The sequence below is a fragment of the Mustela erminea genome, chromosome 14 (genome assembly GCF_009829155.1).
Source record: "Mustela erminea isolate mMusErm1 chromosome 14, mMusErm1.Pri, whole genome shotgun sequence".
Classification (NCBI taxonomy): Eukaryota; Metazoa; Chordata; class Mammalia; order Carnivora; family Mustelidae; genus Mustela; species Mustela erminea.
In genome coordinates, this window is record NC_045627.1 from 5496707 (window position 1) to 5521184 (window position 24478).

The 24478-nt window shown below is 46.4% G+C and overlaps 1 protein-coding gene across 2 annotated transcripts in view; it reads left to right on the top strand.

Annotated features, from left to right (window-relative positions):
* Positions 1–728: 728 nt before the first annotated feature.
* The window catches only part of MAP3K21 (mitogen-activated protein kinase kinase kinase 21), a 54749-nt gene continuing 30999 nt past the window's right edge, over positions 729–24478 (top strand). Inside the window, exons 1-4 of one of the 2 annotated variants that reach the window (XM_032312615.1) lie at positions 729–1847; positions 17160–17340; positions 21882–22030; positions 23300–23475. In XM_032312615.1, coding sequence (XP_032168506.1) covers positions 1025–1847; positions 17160–17340; positions 21882–22030; positions 23300–23475 — 1329 coding nt within the window. In that variant the 5' untranslated portion in view covers positions 729–1024. The remainder of the gene's footprint in view (positions 1848–17159; positions 17341–21881; positions 22031–23299; positions 23476–24478) is intronic. The other variant, XM_032312616.1, reaches the window with a different exon arrangement.

The following is a 24478-nucleotide window of genomic DNA, read 5'->3' on the forward strand; positions in this document are numbered from 1 at the left end:
TTCCTTCCACAACTGGTCCTGCGCGCAGGGCCAGGAGCGCCGCGGTGAACCGACGGCGGGCGGGCCGGGGCCTCCGGAGCCCTGCGGTCCGACTCTCTCGCTCTCCTCGCCGTTTCTGCGAATACGGACAGCTCAGGACTCGAGCACGCAGTCGTAGCCAACGCCTCCTACACCTGCACCTGCGGCTTCACAGGGGACAGGCGGTCCCTCCCCACTCGAGGGAGCAGTAAGGCAACCGCGAGGTGATGCGCCACGAGAACGAGCCTCGGGCCTGTACCGCCTGCAGCTCACCGCGCGGCGATGGGTCGTCCGGTCAGTTCCGCGCGGCCGGCCGGGGTTCGAACGCCCGCAGACGCGCACACCGATCTGGAGACGCGCTCCGCCGCGTTCCGCAGCCCGTCCCGGGTGCACAGGGACTCTCCCCGGACGGCCACCTACTCCCTCGCGTCCCGCCCCAGCGCACCGAGTCCTCTTCGCCGGAGCCCTGCATTTTAAAGGATCGTGGGCTCCCCGCCGCCTTTCCCTTGGCTTGATTTTTCTCGAAAACCTCGTGCAGCCACGGCCGGTTCCGCCTCCCGGGCCGAAGGGGCGCGGCGCACCCAACCCGCGAGCGGCGGCGGCGGCAGGCGGGGACCCGCGGGTCTGGGCGGGCCCCGAGGGGGCGGGCCGGGCCGGCGCGCGGGGCGGGTCCTGGTCGGGCGGGGCGGGGCGGGGCGGCCGGAGGGGCGGGCCCGGGAGGCGGCGAGGCCCAGCCACAGCCGCAGGCCCGCCGCAGGCCCAGCGCGCCACCATGGTGCGACAGCGCCCGCGGCCGCGGGGACCGCTGCAGCAGCAGAGGCGGACCAGGCGCAACGCGGGCTGAGGCCGGGGCCTCCGGGTGGTGGGGCCTCCGGGTGGTGGGCTCGCGAACCCCCGCGTCCCCGAGCCCCGACTCCCCCTCCTTGCCGGACCATGCGCGCCCCCAGCCGCCCCGGAGGCTGAGCCCGTCTGCCCGCGCCGCCGTCGTCCTCCCGGCTGCCCCGCCATGGCCTTGCCGGGCGCCGAGGGCGCGGCTGACAGGCCGGTGTCCCCGGCCCGGGGCGCCCCCGCCGGCTCCGCGTCGTCGTCGTCCGCCTCCTCCGGCGGCTCGGCCTCCGCCTCGGCCTCGGCGGGCGCGGGGCTGTGGGCCGCGCTGTACGACTACGAGGCGCGCGGCGAGGACGAGCTGAGCCTGCGGCGCGGGCAGCTAGTGGAGGTGCTGTCGCAGGACGCCGCCGTGTCGGGCGACGAGGGCTGGTGGGCCGGCCAGGTGCAGCGGCGCCTCGGCATCTTCCCCGCCAACTACGTGGCGCCGTGCCGCCCGGCCGCCCTCCCCGCGCCCCCGCCGCCGCCGCCGCGGCCCGGCTCGCCCGCGCACGTCGACTTCGAGCGGCTGGAGCTCCGAGAGCTCATCGGCGCCGGCGGCTTCGGGCAGGTGTACCGCGCCACCTGGCAGGGCCGGGAGGTGGCGGTGAAGGCGGCGCGCCGCGACCCGGAGCAGGACGCGGCGACGGCGGCCGAGAGCGTGCGGCGGGAGGCGCGGCTCTTCGCCATGCTGCGGCACCCCAACATCATCGAGCTGCGCGGCGTGTGCCTGCAGCAGCCGCACCTCTGCCTGGTGCTCGAGTTCGCCCGCGGCGGAGCGCTCAACCGCGCTCTGGCAGCCGCCAACGCCGCCCCGGACCCCCGCGCGCCAGGCCCGCGCCGCGCGCGCCGCATCCCCCCACACGTGCTGGTCAACTGGGCCGTGCAGATCGCCCGCGGCATGCTCTACCTGCACGAGGAGGCCGTCGTGTCCATCCTGCACCGGGACCTCAAGTCCAGCAACAGTAAGTGGTCCGGGGGTGGGGTCTGGGTGTAGAGGTGGGGGGACGCAGCCTCGCCCAGCGAAGCCCTCCTCGGTGCCAGTCCTGCGCCGGCCCCTCCCGGCCTTGAGCCAGGTGGAAGGAGGCGGGGGTCAGCCTCCCGACGCCTGCAGCACCCTCTGTGCCCGCTTTCCAGGGCCCGGAGGTCCAGCTGGACGTTGGTTACTTGCCTTAGGGCAGGTGACGCTTACCTTGACTTTGCTTTGTTGCTTTTTGGGCGCCTTTTAAAAAAAAATGCAGATCAGACTTGCTTGCTGACTACACAGTTGTAAAGTACCTGGATCTTCTAAACCTCAGGGTGCTCTTTGGCCTTTAGGTACAATAAGTGGGTCGTTTTGTGCAACTGCAAACCGAAGCCTTCCTGAGATTGTGAGCAACCCATGACCCTCCTTTTCTGCTTCATCAAACTCCTCCTTTCCTTCAGCTTTACAGGTGCTGAATTGAGGTTGCTCTTTACCACTTTAAATATGGCTTTATGTCCCCTGACATTTCCAAAGACTTTTCACTCAGACATCTCTGCCCACGAAGTGTGCTTTTATCCTTCGTTTGGTGGCTTGAGTGTTGGTGGATCGTCTCCATGCAAGAAGCAGCCGATTGGGCCAGCATGCACATGTAGGCTTAGACACGCGTGGGGTCCTTGCACAAGTACTTGAACTCTTGAAAACCTGGTCTGTATCGTTTACTTTGTTTATAAGCCAGGGTGGATTTTCTAGCTGTCAATAGAGAACTGACAAATGAGCTAAACCCAAATCCTATTAAATTTCACCACTTTATAAAAGACCTAATGGGATCCTCGTTTAAAGTTGGTTCTTGAACATTGAAGATCACCTCCTACGTAGTCTTAGGATGGGATGAAATCGCATGAAAGATTAAAAATGCAGCCAGAACTGGCATTGGCCTACCACAGCCGCATGTCTTTCAACCTGGTAAAACCTGCTAGGACAGGTGCTAACCCAAAGGGAAACACTGTCCTTCCCCAAGTCTGCAGGAAGAAGAGTGACAAGAAGAAATGATGTATTTGTTTCATGTTTGTGTACATTCTTCTTCCTATTCGAAATTCTTCCGCTCGGAAAGTTAACTTGAAAATGATGAAGGTGGCACTTTCGTTATGGGAATCAGATTACTTAAGTGTTGGTAACTACATGTAAGCGTTGGATACTTGCTGTGGATTTTATTTTATGCCTCCTGCTAACCCCCAGTATAAATTATAACCTTATAATTTAGATGACAACTGGTCAAGTGTCAGAAGCAGATTCAAACAAGATATGGCAGTGAGAGAGTGGCAGTAGTTAGAGAGCGGCAGTAGTAGCGTGTGTTCTTAGAGTTCCAACAGAGGACACATAAAGGACTCCAGAGTTGTTTACTTTTGGTCCGTGGGATGATAAAGACATAGCGCAGTTTTCAATGTACTTATTTTTGTCAATGCTTCAGACCCTACAGCTGGTGCTTATTTCCTAAAATGTGCTTTCAGTGAAAAATGTGTTTAACTTGCTACCACCGAGCAAGGTCTGTGTGCCCTGTCTGTGGGTCCTGTAAGCTCTCTCGCCAGTGATGTCCTGCAAGCCCTTCTCTGCTGGTTATATTCTGCAAAACCAGGTTATTTTAAGGACAGCAAAAAAGAGCATCATTGCTTGGGCAGTCTTGGCATTTGTGGCCGTTCTGTGATATACATAGGACCTGGTTTCTGCAGACTGATTCTGTTACAGGACATCACATTACCAACACAGGCAAACAGTTAGGGTTAGACTGATCCTTAGGCCAAAAGAGCAAAAGGGCCTGTAACGATTATTTTTTTCATTACTTTTAGTTGGTTTTGTTGCATTTTGATAATGCGTGAGGTCCCTATGATCTGTCCCATTGGCATGTTTGCTAATGTTCCTAAACACATTGACGGGTAGATTAATCCATGTTCCAATCATAATCTTTTTATATGAATGAAGAACTTTCAAAGTATTAATACTATTAAATGGGAAAAAAGAAATATCATGACCCTGGAATAAGAACATGATTAAATGGTTTTTATTAACAGCAGGAGACTTGAACAGCAGAACAGAGATGGTAGTATGTCATTTGGAGGTGGTTATTTGCCGCAACTTAGTTTTTTGGAAGGCTTTCCACGCTCAGAAGAAATTGCCGAACTTCCTGGAGCATTTTAATTTCTATAATTGTCAGGCAAGGTCGCCTTTGCTTTAAATTTGTGCACTTTGAAAAAGACATAATGGGCTTGGTCACTAGCCTAGCCAAATATTTGTTAAAATATGATCATTACTATAGTTTTTAATGACTATAACAGGCACATTTTGCATAGGGCCTAAAACGTGCACATCACAGTGCCCAGCACAGTGCCTTATCCTCTCTCTCTGGTGTTAATTCAGTGAATAAATGTGGACACTTTGGGACTTCTCTTGTGGTACATGAAACCATGACTTCTTGTTCAGACTTTTGAGGACAGCAGAAACCCTATTACAGTGTGTTTTGTTTGAACTTATTGGTTATTTGCTAATGGTGGTAGTGAGTTAATGATAATGTAAACAAGGTTTTAAAAATCAATATTGAATTTTGTCTTCATTCTGGAGTCCACAAAGAGCCAGTGTAAAACGACCTGGAGCCACGTTAGTTGAAATTACTGTTTAAAACAAATGTTTAAGTTTGTCCTAGGAAGATATGGTTCTTAACATGTTTTCTTTCCTCTTTTCTCTTTGGTCTTCTTTTAAGTTTTATTGTATATGGGAGACAGTGTTTATGTTGAAGTAAGAGCTGTGTTTTGATGGTACAAACAACTTTGTTCCTTTTCTAACAGTAAGAGATTGAAAGTTGAACCAAATGACCAAGATTTAAGCATCATTTTGCTTAAATGCTAGGCCCTGGCACTCCCTGGATGAGAATTGTGTAGAAAACACTGTGCTAAGTCTGTCTATGTGCAACAATGAGAGAGGAGTATGAAACAGCGCTGGGCTCCTGTGAACATGGCCGGTTCTCTGTGCATGCAGGGAAGAGAGAAAAATCACTGTGCATTTGTCCAATATATCTTGAGCCTCCCCTCACCCCCCAGCCACTTCTGGACCATGGGGACACAGGAGCGAACCAGATGACCGCATCCCCATTGGCATCAGGCATAGTCTCGTGGGAAAGCTAGACGGTAGCCATGCAGTGTCAGATACTAGTAAGCATCGTGGGGGTAGATGGTGGTGAGGCCAAGGATGAGGACGCTGGTGAGACTGGGTGGTGGACAGAAGACACTCTGACGAGTGACACAGAGGTGTGCGTGAGGAGGAAGAAGTCGAGCGAAGATCCAGGCAAAGGGAGGATGGAGAGTAAGGACCCTCATTTCCTGGGGAGTGGAGGGGAAGCTGGGAGGCTGAAGCAGAGGGAGGAGTAGAGGTCGTCACTGTGGGGCTTCTGGCCGTGACCTACGGGTGTCCCACTCTCGGTGCCATCTGTCCAGAGCCTGGGAGAGTTCTGTACAGAGGACAGGTGGGATCTGATGCTGTGTTTACAAGATTCCTCTGGCTGCTCTGAAGGATGGACTTGAAATTGGCCCACGTGAAGGCTGTCGAGGTGGCACCCTTCAAAGAATGCGGTGGTTTCACCCAGGGTGCTAGGACCAGGGAGTGGTTTTCAGGGAAGTTACCAAGGAGGAGTGAAGATAAACTAGTATGATATGTGACTTACTGAGGCTGGTTTGAATTATTAGAATTTAGTCTGTATTTTTCTGGCATAATTCAGTATTGAAAGAAGATTGTGTGGCATAATGTGTTTTTTCTGCTGTTTCGTTTTGTTTTGTTTTGTTTTAATATTGCTTACTGTGTTGTACTGGTGGTGGTGGCTTTAGCAAAAATAAACATTCCAGGAGAAACTGAACCACAATTTTTTTTTTTAAGATTTTATTTATTTATGTGAAAGACAGAGATCACAAGTAGGCAGAGAGGCAGGCAGAGAGAGAGGAGGAAGCAGGCTCCCCACTGAGCAGAGAGCCTGACTCGGGGCTTGATCCCAGGACCCTTGGATCATGACCTGAGCTGAAGTCAGAGGTTTTAACCCACTGAGCCACCCAGGTGCCCCTGAACCACAAATTTTGATCCCTACTTACTTTTATATTTTTTATTTCAATGAGTAAGCACCTTTTTAGCTTGCTTTTTTTTTTTTTTAAGCCTTCTGGGGGAATAATTCTTATATGTATTATTATCTACAATGGCATTTACAGTCAATAAATAGACATAGTTACATTTAGTAGCAAATGCAGTTTAGAGCTCTTACTAAAACTACAAAAGGGATATAATTTTTTGAAAAAAAAATTCTCATTAGTACAGTGTAAATAAAGGAACTATTTGAGAAAATTATAGGAAATGTAATCTCCAAATAAGGTGCTTAAATAGCTCATTGAGGTGATTTGGAGGAACTATTAATTACACTTTTATCAGTTAAAAGACACACGTCTTCTTTCCCCCCTCGTCTGTTCTTTTATTGCAGATGTGTAGCTTCATGCCACGGCTTCTTCCCACTCCAGGGGGCACCGGGAGGTCAGCGCAGATACCCCAGTGATGGTAAAAGCTAACCTGCTTCTTATAAACAAAAAAGCTAAAGGACATATTTTTAGAATAATAGCTATTGACAAACGGTCCCCACGTCATCCCCTACCATTTTCATACTTACATATTAAAAAAAAAACTAGGCCACCACTCATTTTTTCCTAGTTATAAGGGCGGGGGGGTCCCTTATTTGGTTCAGGATTATGCAAACTCAGTCATCCCTGTACACGCCTGATCACGTCTGCAGTCATCGTCAAGTGTATCAAAGCATGTGAAGGAATGAGGAGGGGCAAGACCCCTCCGTCCACTTGAGAAGGTGTCTGCCAGCCCTGCTTTCTCCTCTCACACCAGCACGCAGGTCGCAGGTGTTGAACTTCTCCCAAACAGTGCAGTCACCGGTAGGAATGTCGCCTTGGAAGTCCTTGAGACCTGGGTTCAATTACTGGTGTTGTCATTTACTCGACGTGTGACCTTGGACAAGTTGTGTAATGTCATTGAGCCCGAATTTCTTGATTTCTGAAGCTGTCTGCTGAATTCCTCTCTGGGGTATGGACAGAGTCTCGGAGGGAACATCTGTTTGATGCTGCCTCAACCCATCAAAAGCATTTGTGGGAAAACTGGCATGAAAACATAGGACTTTTTTTTAGGGAACCAATAGTAGTTGGGTGCAGCTAGAAGGAAAGAGAGACAAGGGGTTTTCTGGGAAGGAAACAGGCGGGGAAGCCAGCAGGGAGTGGGTGGGCGACTGGAACGCCGTCCTAACACGGAGAGCCCACAACAAGAGCCAACCCCGGGAGGTTTTGGGGAGGAAAGTGGTCTCTCTGCTGGGAGATAAACACCTCTACAGAAAAGAAAAATATAAGCTTGGGATAATTTGCTTTATGACTGTACTATCACAGGTTATCAGTAGGGCAGTAAGCATGAAAATTCTTAGACATTGGTTTGACGTAAATTGTTTATCATTTACGACTGGAACCTAGATTTTTATAGTCAATATGCATCTGGTGAGTTGGTTTAGAGCAGTTTCTCCCTCTGGTTCACGAGGGTTAGAAAACAGTGACGAGATTTACCAGGCCAGGCTGACGGTTTTCAGTCCAAACCCTCCCCAGCCCTCAGGCCCTCCCACAAGGTGAAGCACCCCCATAAAGGAGGGTTGGGGGGCAGGGGAAGGGTTTCTAGACAGGTCGGCAGAGCTGTGCTGGTTTCGTGACGCTTGAAACACATTTGTATGGGGGGGCTTCCAATTCAGTGCGAATTTCGTCATTTTTAAGAATTCATCTTATCCAAACACTGCTTCACCTCAGCTGCCTTACTGTAGGGATGGTCTCAGGCACAGGCTCGCGAGTGTCTCGAGCTTACCAGGCACTGGGTGCTGCCCAACCTCGATCCGCACTTACTCTTCACAGCAACTTTCGAGGTTGGTATTTTATTCCCATTTTACAGGCGGAGAGAATGAAGCCGCAGTTTGATTGCCTCTGTGAAGCTCCCTCGTCAGAGAGCTGAATCCAGAACCTCTAATCCTGGAGCCTCAGCATTTATCTTCTCCATCTGTAGCCCAGATGAGCAGTTCTCCAGTGTTTGTTATCAGGCCCGCAAGGAATTCTTGTTTACGTGCGTGATAGCTGCTGGTGTTTACCGAGTTAGAAACTTAACATGATACATTTAAAAATGCTTAATAATATAAAAATAACAGACCCATGACATGTTAGCACAGCATTTTTAATGGAAGAAAAGTCTTATTTTCCCAAAGAAATTTAGAAAGGAGAGTGGCACTGCTTTACACTTTCGAAGCTCACTTTGATGCCAGACTTAATAGAAGACCAATGGATGTTCATATCTGCTTCTATATTTAATCTGTTGCTACCTTAGGGTTGCCCAAGGGTCCCTACTTTGAAACCCTCCCCCCCAAGGTGAGGTGATCAGTTCTGTTGGGAAAGAATGGGACTCTGGAAGAGTTGTTCCTACACTAGGATCAGAAGCTCCTCGTGAGCTTTTAAAAAATAAAACTCTCTGTCTCACTTTTGGATGTTCTGATTTAGTTGACCTTGGTTGGGAACAAACAATGAATTCCCCCCCCCCCGATATTTTATTTATAAAATATTGAAATATGAAATTGAAGGAGCTTGAAGTGAGCTCTTACATCCTTACCACCCAGATTCTGCCATTTGTGTTTTATCGACTTGCTTTAACACAGATCTAACCTTATCCCTCCATTAATCCATCTGAGCTTTTGATGAAGCAATATATATATATTGGTTTATATATATATATATATATATTTATATATATATTTTTTAAGATTTTTATTTATTTATTTGGCAGAGAGAGACACAATGAGAGAGGGAACGCAAGCAGGGGGAGTGGGAGAGGGAGAAGCAGGCTTCCCGCAAGCAGGGAGCCGGATGCAGGGCTTGATCCCAGGACCGTAGAATTGTGACCTGAGCTGAAAGCAGATACTTACAGAGCCACTCAGATGCCCCAACAACATTTATATATTTAGAAATCTTCTGGATGCCTGAAAAGCAGAGCCAAGTTTGGAAACTGCTATTCAAAGGACCAGATTTTGGGTTCCTTCTGAGGGTTCTCTGGGTTGATCTATATAAATCCTTCCATGAACCCAGACTGCATCTCAGATCTGGTTAAGGGTCTGATGAAATTGCACAGTTGGTCATAGAAGGCACCAGGTGAGACTATGGGTAGCTTTTCCTGGGCTTGTGTCTCTGGGGAAGGGAATCCCTTTAAGCATTTGTTCCTTTGACATTGGGTGACGAATAGTGACATTGTGGTGCCTGAGGTTTGCCCTCTGACCCCACAGCTTAAGCAGCTGTGGGTTCACAGCCCTGACTTCCTGAATAAGGTGATGTGAGGATAAGGTGAGACAGGGTACTGCCGGGGTTGGCACACGTTCCCTATGAAGATCCAGATAATAAATATTTTTGACTCTGTCGACCATAAGGTCTCTCTTGCAACTGGTCAAGTCTGCTGTTGTAGCCCAAAGCATCTACAGACAGTATGTGAAAATGAATGTGACCGTGTTCCAATAAAACTTTATTTACAAAAATAGGCATAGGATTTGGCCCATGGGATGTAGTTTGCCAACACCTGGCCTATGTTAAAGTATTTAGAAAACTGTAAGACACAATCTCAGTGGAAGTTGGTGACTATGCTCATTTTTATATATTGTTTAGGAACACTTTGAGTGCTTTACCTCATTTGTGTGTGTGAGAACGATACTTAACAGTTTTCTACAACTCTCTATCATCTTAAGAACATTATTATTAGTCATTCAGCAATATATAGTGCCAGGTAATCACTTATTTGTTCATCTTGCACAGGGGTGAGGGTCTTTTTGATGTGGCTAATTTGCTTGACTGGGGCCAGCCAGCAGTATGAGGAAACAGTCTGCAGCTTTGTTCTCTGTAGGAGTGCTGCCATCTGTGCTCTTTGGCAGGTCCGCTGGTAACTTGGGTTGATAAGTTGAGGGTCAAGGAGGAGGCATGAAGTACTATGTTGCTATTGTAACTGTTTCACTACCGGGTTTCATTACCAGTTGCTTTTCCAAGCTATTGGAAAAAGACCAAATCGCACGCCATGTGGGGAAGTATCTTGATTGCATACAGGAATGTTTGAGTCATTACTGGCTCAAGGCGATATGAAGGAGTTTATTTAGTTTCAGGTTTTCTGCAAATGTTGAATCACATAATATCAGGTGTATGGCTTTCTGTTCACCAATATACTAGCATAGGATACTGTCGAAGACTTCCTCCCTCAGTTTGCTTTGCACCTACTTGGTGAAAATACTGAGGGGACCCAAATATTGAACTAGATTTGCACACACAATGAAATGTAAAAAGGTTTCTTGTTAAAACTGAGCGTGGTATATGTCCATAAAATGGTTTGTACGGTGGCTTTTCTTTCTGGCGCAAGAGCAAGGTGAAGCTCTATATTAGGCAGTCACATCTCTATTTTCTTCAGAGAAGTCTGTCTTCTTGTATTCAGGAAGCCAACTCATTCATTCACGCAGCAGCTGTTTATGGACGTGTACAACGGGCCAGGAACCCTCCGGGGCTCCTGATGTTCGGTGGTGAGCAAAGCAGAAATGCTTTCCTCCACTTTCAGAAGTTACGTTCCAGTAAGCAGCACAGATGTTACGACCGAGAAGTAGTAAGAGATGTAGCATGTTGGAGAGTGGGGAAGTGCTTTAGTAGGAAAACTGAAAGAGTAGGATTGAAGAGGTGAGTCTGTTGAGGTGAGCGGTTGAGGTTTTAAGTGAGATGGGTAGGGGTGGCCTTCCAGAAAAGGTGGCTGACCAGGAAAACCTCATCATCAGCCGCAAAATCTCCAAAGCAGGAGGCCAGTGTGGCAGGAGAGGACTGAAGGAGAACAGTAGGACAGGAGCCGGTGGGGGGTCAGGTTGGGCAGGTCTTGCAAGACCTTTGACTTTACCGTGACCGTGGAGAGCTTCGGACTGAGGACTGGGATCTGCCTTGCTCTCTAGCAGAATGTGCTGGCTGCGGCGTGGACGAGAGATGGAAGGGAGACCAGGGCGGAGGTGAATCTGGGAGTCATCTGTGTCTGGATGGTATTTAAAGCCCTGAGGTGGGCTGAAATTAGCTGGGGAGTGGGTAGATAGAAAGACCAGAGGATCCACAGCCCTAGTCCTGGCGGTCTGCAGTAATTAGAGATCAGGGAGATAGGAGGAATCAGGAAAAGGAGTGGTTAGAAGAGAAAGGGAGCCCCAGGGAGCCATGGATGCTCTGGAGGTCAGGGAAGAACGTGTTTCAGGGAATAATGATCAACGAGGTCGAATGCCGCAGACGGACGGGAATTTGTCATTCTCCTTAAACCGGTCTGTGTTTCCTAATACTGTTTCGGGAGTGCAGAGGAGAGTTGGTTTTCTGTCGTAGCAGCTGACTTCATGTGAGAAAACTGGTAGCTCATCTTCTTCATACTCCGTTTCCCCCCATATACTATCTATGTACCCCTTCACTTAACAGATAGGAACGGCTTGTGTGTAGCATCAGTAAATCAATACATAACATTCATTGGGTGCGGAGTCTTTCCTCCAGTTGCTTATAATTTAATCAGATGAGAGGAACAGGTAGGGTGAGACATGATGATAGAACTTCAGGGCATTAAAAATGGGAACTTCTAGCTGTGGTCATGCGGGAAGGTACCAAAGGGGAGAAGGTATTTATTGACTCCTGGAATACTGGACCAGGAGGAGAGTGAGGAAGTTGCCCTTTTTTTTTTTTTTTTTTTTTTAAAGAGAAGGGTAATTGGAGATTCCACAGGCTAAGGGACTTGAAGTGGTCTCGTGGTTAGCACGGCAGTGGGAAGGCGGTGCCAGTGCCCTGACGCGTGCAGGAAGTGGGGTGCTTCCCCCGTGTGGTTTCCGTGGAAGGTGGGAGGGGAGAGGGTTCTATGCAGCCAGCGCCAGGATACAATGTTGTGTTTTCTAGAGGTGGCCAGCAATACACAGAATTGTCAAGATGCAGGCTTCATCGTAGAGGACGCAGCATCTGGAGAGGTCATTTCCAATGAGGTCCAGAAGGGGCTTGAAGGCCAGGGAGAAAGCTTGCGTTTGCCTCCATAGACTGGAGAGAGCGAGTAGAGTGCAGGTTGGGGGAGACAGGGTGGTGCCAGTGAAGGACAGACGGGAAGTAATGATGCCAAATGTGGGGGTGCGGACCTAGTGCTTATCCTCCGCAGGTGTTCGTTTTCAGACTTGAAGTTCTCAGAGCAACCTTCCTTTGGCTGAGAAAATTATCTTCATTAATACTATATTCTTCCACATTTTGCTTTTCTTCAAACCCATTTGCTTCCTTACTCCTTTTTTTTTTTAAATATAATATATTCTTAGTTAAAGATTAATTGAAACTAGCCCATTTGCCTCACATGGAATTTGGACACAGCAATCCCATAAATGTTGAGAAAATAGAACGGATACAGTGTAATTGCTTTTAAAAAAATATATACATTATATGCTATAATTCTGAAAATAGCAGTGTGGAACTTCAAAGGAGCCAGAGAAACCACGTGCCTCATGGTTGAATAAGTAGAGTAAGTACAAGGTTGTAAAGGCTGATTGTTCGAGAACAGGGCTAACAAGGGTCAAAAATCTTCACTGAAGTCTCACAAAAGGGGGCTCCAACACCCGTCGCTAGGTTACCCACAAGAATTTTACCATTTCTGTGGCCAAAAGAGTTTATGTGCCTGGTCTGTACATTATACCTTCTGGTGGCGGGCCGGTGTGCTGGGGCCCTTCCTGGGGCACGGCAGGAAGCGGAAGTTGGCTGCCAACCCGGAGTCCCCAGGCTGAAACCTGGCCAGGTGCCTGAAGCTACCTGTCGGGACTCTGGCTATTTTTGGTTTCGGTCACTTTGCCCAAAAGATAAGGAATTTCAGGAATTCTGCGGAACACCTCTGAAATAGAATCTGAAACAATGGGCCTTTCATGGAACTCTAAACGCTTGGCAATCACAGTGTTATTTTAACTTGTTTTCCGTGCAAAGTGTGGAGGCACTTAGCTCCCGTGGAAATCTGGACTGGGGTGGGCGTGGGGGAGGGACGCTCGGAAACCATCGATGCAAAGGCTGTTCATAGCACGTTGTGCCCTGACATTTATTTAGAAAGTGATCAGTTTTAAATGTTTTGTTGTTAGTTCTCACTTTTATTTCTGTTTTCACTTATCTGGGGACATTCTTGGGCTTTGCTTCTCAAGGGCTGCCAGGCCTTCCTGGGCCCTGGGGAGGGACAGTCAGATTTTCATGCCTGTTTTAATCAGTGCTTCCTCAAGGCTCCCGAGGTGGAGGTTTGTAAGAGTGAAGGACACACGTGAAAATGTCTTGGAGAACAAAGGTTGATAGAACTCCAGGCCATTTTGATCATTGATTTGGGGTTCTTTTTGGTGGTAAAAATAACTGTTGTTTAGAAGTGAAATCAGCAGTGTTATAAGTGGGAAAATGTCACACCGATGAAGTAGCTTATTTGATTTTTTTGTTTGTTTCTGTGGCTTAAGTACTTAGGGTTTTCAGGGACTAGATATTTTGCTTTTCTTGATATAAGAGTAAGGACTGAGAAGGAAATACGCCCTAAGCTGATGTGGAAGGACGGGGAGTTCAAAACTAATCTTTTAAGCGATCTGCAAAATGAAATACCGGGTCCTTTTGCCCCTTCCTATAACCGGCAGCGTTATCAGTTTTGCGGAAGGCTGGGGAAGCCGTCTGCCGCCGGGTCTGGAATCTGGCTCTGAGTGGTAGCCGCGTGCTTTGGATCACGTATCCAGGCTGTAAGCTGGAGATGACGATTCCCGCCTCACTGAACTGTGCGAGGGTGAAATGCGATGTCCAGTGTGTGAAACGACTACCGTAGAAGAGGACCGGTGAGTGGGAGGCGGTGTTCTGCGTGTGACGCTGGGGATAATTATCACTATTGTCCACGCTTCCGTGGAGCAGTCAGTGTAGAGGGACGCAGGGGAAATCTGTAAAATGCAGTTCCTAGGATTAGGTAGTTTCATATATGATGTAGGGCAATAAGTCTCATACAAAAAGATAACAGACAAAACAACATAATACGTGGGTGATAGCTGACTGGGAAGATGAAACAGTCACTATTTTGTAGGCTGCCCCACAAGGTTTTCCCAAGGCAGCTGGGCCTTGAGACTAGGTACAGTATAGATGCACAGAAAGCATAAGAGGCTGTTCCAAACGGAAGTGAGGCTCCCCACCAGCCCCCTCCATCCTTCTATTTATAGTATAGTGTTGAGATTACAAGCAGGAAAAAAAGTACAATTTTGGCCTTGCTGCTTTCCAACTGTGTAACCATGGACAGGCACATAAACCATCTTAAAGCTGAACTGTCATCCACGTAACGGATATAAAAGTAGAGCGGGGGGGGGGGGGCTTGCTCTCTAAATCCCACAGTTAGAAGGTCAGTTGGGGAAAGAAATGTTACAACACAGCAGGAATCATTCAGTGGTGGCTCCCTGTGCCAGTCCCCACTCAAACACCTCCTTCTGTTGAAATCTAGTGTTGGCTCTCTCCAGTTTCATTAACTCTTCGACTTTTATGACCATTTAATAGTATAAATATTTGACGATATGAAGCAAACACAATACGAATCCATTGCAGAGTGAAATTTCAAGTCTTGGGAAAGATAAGAGGATTCCCTGAGGTCCATGAAAGTGATTTGGAAAGACGTATTCCTAAAAACACTTTCAAACGTATTGATAAAGGGGGTGTGTGCGTGTGCGTGTGCGTGTGTGTGTGTGCGCATGCGTGTGTGCTCGTCACAAAACCCTCTTTCAAACACTGTTACATATTCATCTCTTGCTCCCTACAACCTTGCTATCAAGATTCCCGCGACAGGCAAAGAAACAAGCGGGGAATCTGAACCCAGCAGTGTGGCCGAGCGGTGCACGTCCTTCCTCACCACCCCACAGTCCCTCCACGGGGATCAGGTGGTGATCTTGCAATGATAGGAAATCAGAAAAGAACAGAACAGGCACCTGAATGGAGAGAGATTTCCAACGGATACAGAAAGCTCTCCTGAGCACCTGATAAAAGCCACCCTCCGAGCAATGCCGCCGTGGTTAGGAGTGTGTGTCTCTGGGGTCAGACTGCTTCGAGAGGGTCGCTGCTCCTCAGCCGGGACCTTGGACACTTAGGCAACACCTGTGTCTCGGCTCCCTTATCTGTGAAGCACAGAATAGTAAATAGTAAATACCTATTGTACTGCGGTGTGGATTTCATGGTTGAAGTAGCTATAAGTGCATTTGGACACACAGAATGAATGTACTTGGAAAATGCTCCTTATTCTTATAACTAACATCTGGGAAAATGGTCTTCTTTAGGATCATGTTCCAAAAATCAAAAAAGGAGAATGTCTTATGCCTTGCTTCAGTTTTGTTTGGATAATTTATTCTACAGGACATGCCCTGCGTGTTTTGTTTTTATCCTTCCAAGAGTTAGCACATGGTTACAGCAATGACATAAACATCCTTTCTTTAAAAAACCAAACGATGAAAAAGACTTATTTTCATTTTATTTTTCAAGGTAATACCTGAATAACAATACCCCGTTTGCCTTGTTTACAATGAAATTTGGATTACTGTTTCAGTGGATTCATTTTGTGGCTTTATTTTTTTGGTACTGATTGTCTTCAGATAATGAAGGCCCATCCCTTGGGATTTTTATGATGATTGAATGAAATCATGGATGTGTGCAAGGCATACAGGAAAACTCTGCACTTGTTAGCAACTCTCTTATTATATTTGTTGTCATTTGTGTTAGGTGGGGCTAGCATGAGCACAGGGCAAGTATAAGAATGCGCGTGTTGGGCGCCTGGGTGGCTCAGTGGGTTAAAGCCTCTGCTTTCCGCTCAGGTTGTGATCCCAGGGTCCTGGGATCGAGCCCCACATTGGGCTCTCTGCTTGCCAGGAGACTGCTTCCCCCTCTTTCTCTGCCTGCCTCTCTGCCTACTTGTGATCTCTGTCTGTCAAATAAATAAATAAAATCTTAAAAAAAAAAAAAAAAAGAATGTGCATGTTGTGTTCGTTTGAGAGCATTCAGCTCCTGCTCTGAATAAGATGAGACGCGGAGTGGACAGGGGACGACGGATGAGAATTGAACATGTCTGTCCCAATCCGGTATGGATTGCCCTCCCATCCATACCGGCTTCCTCTCTCTGTCTCTCTCTCATACACTCACTCTCTCAGAGCTAACAGTCTGGTGGAGAAGTCAGAGGTGACGTTGGCGGGGACTGTAGTGGGAGTTGTGCTACCAGAAGTGACTCTCGAGGGGTCTGTATTTTGTCAGGAGGCTGGGGGGCGAGGAAAACTAGTGTTCGATGACATTTCTCTAAAGTTTCTACTTCCTGCTATTTTTCGAGCTTTAGTAAAGCAGTCCTAGCTCATAAAATACTTTATGAGTTAAAAATCTCTAAGCATTTTGCAAGTTTACTCTAAGATCCTATTTAATAATAATTTATGGTGACGAGTCATTTGCCTATGATACTCTTGAATACCTTCGGTAGAAAAGGCTCTGCAGGGTGCCTGGGTGGCTCAGTGGGTTAAGCCTCTGCCTTCGGCTCAGGTCATGATCCCAGGGTCCTGGGATAGAGCCCCGCATCTGGATCTCTGCTCAGCAGGGAGCCTGCTTCTCCCCGATCTCTCTCTGCCTGCCTCTCTGCCTACTTGTGATCTCTCTCTCTGTCAAATAAATGAATAAAATTTAAAAAAAAATAAAAGAAAAGGCTCTGCACTGGGTGTCACACACAGCTAACAAGAACTGATGAGGTACTATATGCCGACTAACTGAACGTAATGAAAAAAAGAAAATGAAAGGGCTCTGCCTTTAAATCAGGACCTAACTTCTAGGAAGAATACAATGTATTCTCACCAGGGAAACTCTCACAGACTTCTGACCCTATCCGTGATGCCTCAGTAATGTTCTTTGCCCCTAGAAATCATTTACTTTCTCATCAAGAGAAGCATTCATTCATAGAGTGCTGAGCCATGTTGATTTTTTTTTTTTTTAACTTGTAGCCGCAGGCACCAGTGACCCAGTAAAGGTTATGGCACAGATAATGTAAGCCAAGATGGCAGAACACAAGCCCGTTCTCATTTACGCTGCTGACTGAGCTGAAGGTTGTGCCTTCAATACCAAGGAAACAGTGTGACCAGAAAATTATAACAATATGAAAATAGCCCACCTTTGATTTTTTTTTTATTTTTAATTTTTTTTAGTTTTGCTGCTTGAGAAGATAGAGCATGATGACTTCTGCAATAAAACGTTGAAGATTACAGATTTTGGGCTGGCGAGAGAATGGCACAGGACGACCAAGATGAGTGCCGCGGGCACCTATGCCTGGATGGCGCCGGAAGTCATCAAGTCTTCCCTGTTTTCTAAGGGGAGTGACATCTGGAGGTGAGCACCCCACTTTCCGCTCTTGTAGACGGCTGAAGAAACTGGTTGCCGCGCTCCCTGTAGATGAGTCCCAGAGTTTTCAGGAATCGAGCGGGACAGAGAATACAGGCCTTTTCTTCTCTACACTCATCGGAGAGATCTTCTCTCAAAATCTGTTTCTTTCTTTTTTTTTTTTAATGGTGATTTCATATCAATAAATATTTTTTATTATTTATTCATTTATTTTGACAGGAGTAGAATTGAGGGGTTCATCACTTACCCGTAACCCCCAGTGCTCATCACAAGTGCCCTCCTTAATGCCCATCACCCACTGATCCCCTCCCCCACCCACCTCCCTCTGTCAACCCCCAGTCTGTCCTCTGTCCTCAAGAGTCTCTTACGGTGCCTGGGTGGCTCAGTTGTTAAGGGTCTGCCCTTGCCTCTGGTGATGATCCCAGGGTCCTGGGATGGAGCCCCACATCAAGCTCCCGGCTTAGCAGGAAACCTGCTTCTCCCTTTCTCTCTGCCTTGTAGTTTCTTACTCACTCTCTCTCTGTGTCAAATAAATGAATAAAACTTTTTTTTTTAAAGGGATCCCTTATGGTTTGCTTCCCCCCTCTCTCATTTTTTTCTTTTTCCCCTATCTTCCTCTGTTCTGTTTCCTAAATTCTACATATGACTGAAATCATATGGCATTTTTCTTTCTCTGACTTATTTCGCTTAGCATAATACACTCTAGCTCCATCCACCTCATTGCAAAGGGCAAGATTTCATTTTGTGATGGCTGAGTAATATTGCATTGTATACATACACCGCACCTTTATCCACTCATCAGTTTATGGGCACTTGGGCTCTTTCCACAGTTTGGCTTTGTTGATATGTGGCTGTAAACATTGGGGTACATGTACCCCTTTGAATCTGTAATTTTGTATTATTTGTGGAAATAACCACTAGTACAATTGCTGGATCATAGGATAGTTATATTTTTAACTTTCTGAGGAACCTCCATGCTGTTTTCCAGAGTGGCTGCACCAGCTTGCATTCCCACCAGCAGTGTAAGTTTCCCCTTTTTCCACAACCTCGCCAATACCTGCTGTTTCTTGTGTTAGTAATTTTCTCCCATCTGACAGCTGTGAGGTGATTTTTTGATTTGCATTTGCTTGATGATGAATGATGTTGGCCATCTTTTCATGTGTCTGTTGGCCCTCTGGATGTCTTCTTTGGAAAAATGACTATTCATCTCTTCTGCCCATTTCATTTCTTAATTGGATTTTTTTTTTGGGGGGTGTTGAGTTTGATAAGTTCTTTATAGTCTTGGACATTAACCCTTTATCAGATGTGTCATTTGCAAGTATCTCCTCCCATTCCGTAGGCTGCCTTTTAGTTTCATTGATTATTTCCAATTCTGTTTATTTCTGTGTTACAAGTTCAATTGTCCGATTTTCAGTAAAAGCAGCTAATTAGAAGAGGGGAGAGGGTTGCTAAGTTGGTAAAAGTTGGCAGCTGAAAACAAAATAAGTGTTAGGAAGAAAAAAAAAGCATGAAATGCTGTGGAAAGGAGTAGAAACTGCTGAGGTCTAGAGCCACCTGGTTTTGGAGCCAAGCATCCCCACCCACCTGGAGAATGCATTAATCCAGTGAAGCACACTGGAGCCCTGGGGTGTCAGGATGCAAAGGGTGGGAAGTCCCCTCCCTCCCCCACTTCTGAACTGCACACTTCTTTGCTTTAGAATCTCCTGTTATAACATTCACATAAAGACGATTTCATTCAAGAGAGGTTACGGTTCTCTGCGCAGCGGACTTGTGGACTAGCATACGGACTAGGACGTTAACTGGCGTGTTCACTGATGTCTCTCATCCTTCTTCCTCCTCTGTGGTTGCTACAGCACAGAGTAACTGAGAGCCGTCACTGAATTTTCACAGTCTCTCCTGAGATGACCGCACTTCCGCAGAGCCGGTAACCAACGCACAGGGACATTAGGACCTTTCCTCAGGGTTCTAAAGCTAGTAAGTAGCTCTACCCAGCATCCCAGGTCTGGGAGCCAGGTTCCTGCAAGCACAGCCCTTCTGTATTCGCAGGCTGTCTGAGTTCTTCGGAGACAGCCTTATTTTTATCTTATCCTGCCCGGGTTCGGAGAACAAAAGAAAATGCATTACATTCTGCAAATAGTCCCATCAAAATAGTTCTTTTTTTTCCCATGTTGTTTTTTTCTCCACGTGGGTTTTTAATATAAGCCCTCTGCTCTCTAGAAACATGACCTGTCTTGAGTTATTCGTTTGCTGAAACTCCCAAGAAGCAAAGTTATGCTGTTGTTATTATTTTAGTTTTGTTATGTGCTAATGAGAAGAGCAAGGAAGTGGCCTTGAATTTAGACAGTTTTCAGTTATCTGCAGGAGTTTTTTGTCCCCTGCTCTGAGGTGATTTTTGTTGAATGATCTATGAGTTACATTTACTTATTCTCGCAATTAAAGTGTCTCTGCTAAGGCACCATAATGTAGATAACTTTTAAGAACCTAACCTGGTAATTACCTTTGGAAAATACTGGTTTCAACTTAATTGTTAATAGTTATAGCGTTATATAATTTAAAAGCACTGTATTATATATTCTCTCTTTTTTCAATGTAACACAGTGCTTTGAGATGGTGTAGTAGACATCGCTGTTACTGAATAGATCACCTACTTCACAATCAGCTGTTAAGGCCTTTGTGAGTGGAAACGTAGCTAGTGAGTAGTGATCCTTCCCTCCCCCCGTCCCCTTTTCTCCTTCCCTTCCCTTTCCTTTCCTTTCCAAGATTTATTTACTTGAGAGGGTATGTGAGCATGGGGTAGGGAGGAACAGAGGCAGAGGGAGAGAGAAACTCAGGCAAACTCTGTGCTGAGTCTAGAGCCTGACGTGGGACTCGAACTCATGACCCTGAAATAATGACCTGAGCCGAAACCAAGGTCAAGTCCTGAGCTTCCAGATCCAGCTGTCTTTCAGCTGTTTTACCAGGTGCCCTGGTACTCCACCTGCTCAGGGAAGGAGCCGGACTGAGGGCCCTTGGGACTCATACACCTTCACTCAGAGCTGGTAGAACATCAGCTGGAGGATCCCCAGACCCCACTGACTGGACACATTATGTCATTTCTACATTTTTATCCTGAACGTCTTCAGCAGATAGTCTAGATTCCCACTGGCACTAATGGCGAGGCCTTTAAATGAGAGGCTGTCAGATCTGGGGTGGCCTGAACCTGGAGTCTGGAGAGTTTCCAGCTCTTTCCAGACCAGGTCTTCAGAGACAGCTTGTCCTATTATAGCCAAGATGCTCCGAGTATCCACATCCCTTTAGATCAGGAGGTAATCAAAGGAGATTCAGACATCAATTCCATAGCCAAATTTCAATGCTTTTTTGGGGCGTTATTTTGAGCTGTTCTGCCTCTCCTTTAGGTGTATTTTACTGCCTTCTGTCTGCGCTCTTTGAAACGATGCTTTAATGTTTTTTTTTTTTTTAAGATTTTATTTATTTAACAGAATGAGATCACAAGTAGGCAGAGAGACAGGCAGAGAGAGAGGAGGAAGCAGGCTCCCTGCTGAGCAAAGAGCCCGATGCGGGGCTTGATCCCAGGACCCTGGGATCATGACCTGAGCTGAAGGCAGAGGCTTTAACCCACTGAGCCACCCAAGTGCCCCACGATGCTTTAATGTTCTATGTAAGCAACAAACATAAGAAATGAGAATCAAGTTACTACTCTAAATTTCAGACTTTTGGGGCGCCTGGGTGGCTCAGTGGTTTGGGCTGCTGCCTTCGACTCGGGTCATGATCTCAGGGTCCTGGGATCGAGCCCTGCATCGGGCTCTCTGCTCCGCAGGAAACCTGCTTCCCTCTCTCTCTCTCTCTCTCTGCCTGCCTCTCTGCCTACTTGTGATCTCTGTCTGTCAAATAAATAAATAAAATCTTTTAAAAAAAATAAAGAAAGAAATAAAAAAATAAATTTCAGACTTTTAAAAAACTTAAATCTAATAATGTTTTCAAAAATTAGAAAAGTAAATCGGACTGTACGAATTATGTTAGTAGAAGTAAAGCAAATAAATACTACTGGTGGTTATATGCCTGTGTGTTTCCGTTTAAAATCTCATGGGATGTCTGGAGTGAGTGGTATTTTATGTATTAACAAAAGATAATTTGTACTTTATGTTTTGAAGAGGATAAAGGGAAATTAAGGTAATAATGGATACAAAGTTACAAAGAAGAGGTGTTTTATCCTACTTGCGGCAGAAGGAGGCCCCTGCGGATTTATTTGTCAGTAACTATTCAGCAATATTGTGGATAGTTTTACTTCCTGTCATGAATGCATAACTGACTTCTGGGAAGGTGTGTACATACATGGGTTTGGGAGGTTCACTGAAAGGGGTTTGCCCCCCTCCCATCTTGGCGTAAGTGCCACTTACTCCACTTTTGTTGGAAGAGAAGATTCTTAATCAGAGCTGGATGAGGGCTCTGATGCATTTATCCCACCACTTAGATTGTAAGGAACAGACATCATTTAACCCATGTTACTTTATGGCAATTTTACTTTGCAGCTATGGAGTCCTGCTATGGGAGCTGCTCACGGGAGAAGTCCCCTACCGTGGCATCGACGGGCTCGCCGTGGCCTATGGGGTGGCCGTCAATAAGCTCACTTTGCCCATTCCATCCACCTGCCCGGAGCCGTTTGCCAAGCTCATGAAAGGTATTTGTGCACCTCAGTTTCTGTGTGTCTGTGGAGGCAACGGGACTCACTCAGGAGAACGCCTGTCTATTTTTTTTTAAGGGGCTTTTTTCTTTTAATATTTTATTTATTTATTTGACACAGAGAGAGAGTCACAAGTAGGCAGAGAGGCAGGCAGAGAGAGAGAGGGGAAGTAGGCTCCCTGCTGAGCAGAGAGCCCAGTGTGGGACTCAGTCCCAGGACTCTGAGATCATGACCTGAGCTGAAGGCAGAGGCTTAATCCACTGAGCCACCCAGGTACCCAGTCTGTCTATTTTTTGTAAGTGAAAGAATAATTTCTAGGATTCCAGGGTCGCTTGGGTGGCTCGGTCTTTGGGTGTTTGCCTTCGGTCAGGTCATGATCCCAGGGTCCTGGGATTGAGCTCTGGATCAGGCTCCCTGCTTAGTGGAAAGCCTGCTTCTCCCTCTCCCACTCCCCCTGCTTGTGTTCCCTCTCTTGCTGTGTCCCCCTCCCTGTTAAATAAATAAATGAAATGAAAAAAAAAAGTAATTTCTAGGATTCTAATTTACAAATGCTTGTAAGCAACTATACTGTTTTATGAATTAGAAACCTTTTCTTCACTCTAAGATGTCAGGTGAAGTACTGAGGGATTAAGTTACTTTTGAAAAACCCATCTAGTTGTATCAGTGACTCAATTATGTACAAAATTCGGACAACTGGTAATGAAGTTTTCACCAAGTACACCAGTAGCACTCAAAGACAGAGCTTAGTTGGTTCCATTCTGCTATTTTAAATTCTACCTCATGATCAAAAATGTTTTATGATCCTAACCAGCATGGTTTTGCCATGACCTTATCTATTTCATTTTTGTCTTTTAAAAATTAACTGACTCCTTTTGCAAGCAGCTAGTTACCTTCCTTCATTATTAGGCCATTTCTTAGAACCTTTCTTGTGATTATAACCTTTTAGAAACTTTAGTTTTCTTGGGTCGAGTTCTAGAACTCTGTACTGGTACATCCCCTGGCTAGAGCAGCCTAGGCTCCCGAAACAGAGTTGACGGTAAGGCACGAACCGCCCACACCCGCATACTAACGTCATAGAAGATAAACAACAGGAGCCTTATCTAATAGTAAATATTATGCATGCCACCGACCTGGTCACTGTGTAGAATAAAACTTTCAAAACCATTATCAGTTGGCTTTTAAAATCTCCAGCAGACACCATCAGCATGGGCTGATAATCCAAACTATGCTGAGAAATGGAATTAATGTGGTTCTTGTTGGTTTTAGAGTGCTGGCAACAAGACCCCCACATTCGTCCTTCATTTGCCTTAATTCTTGAACAACTGACAGCTATTGAAGGGACGGTTATGACCGAAATGCCTCAAGAATCTTTTCATTCCATGCAAGATGACTGGAAGCTGGAAATTCAACAAATGTTTGATGAACTGAGAACAAAGGAGAAGGTGAGAGATCTGTCGTAATTGCATAACGCACCCACACTTATGAAGATTATGGAAAACATTTAATTAGGGGAGTTTTTAAAAAGTAAAACAAATTTTTAAAAAGAAGTGAATAGCACACTAAGCCCTTTGTATAAATTAACTAACTTCAGTAATTGTCAATATTTTGTCATTTTGTTCATTTTCTTATTATCATCATTTTTAAAAAATGGGGTACCTTAAATTAAATCCTCGACTCATGTCATTTTACCTTTAAGTCCTCAATATGCATCTCTAACTGGTAAGAATTTTAGAAATAACTTTTTTGCCATTATTACCTTAAAAAGCAATTGCAATTCTTGGTATCATATAATATTCTATATTCAATAGTCACAGTTTGTCTGAAAGGTGTCTTTTTGTATAGTGACTCACATAACACATAACACAGCTAAAAAAAAATGAAAGGTGTCTTTTTTTACAGTTTTTGGTTAAAGCCTTTTTTAATGCTAGCCCTTTTCCTCCCCACTCCCCCTCCCCCACACCCAACCTTTTATCTCCAAAGCATTGCTTTGTCAGAGAAACTGGGAAAGTGTGTAATTTTTGAACTTTTAATACGATGAGTTAAGCTCTGGTTGGTTTGTATATTTTAAGAAGCAGCACAAAACAAACATGCATGTTAAATATGGCAAGGCTGCCACCATGTGCGGTGACACATGAGACGGGAAGGCACACGGGATCAGAAGGCAGACTGGTTGGGGAGTGAGTTCAGGTCGCAATGTCCCCCCTGGTGACGGACCAGACTCACAGCCCTAAAGGACCCCGCCGTCACGGATGGCCTGGCTCTGTGCTACCGCGGCAGTCCTCACTTTTTTAAAGACACTTTTGTAGCGCTTGAGTGTTTCGATGAATCACGGTTTATTCTGCTCAAGTGTGTAATTGTTCAACAGGTTAAATTCTGTTGTATGTGCAGTCAGTGTCTGGACAAAGTCCAACATTGCAGGCTCTCAATAACCTTTATGAAGCCGTG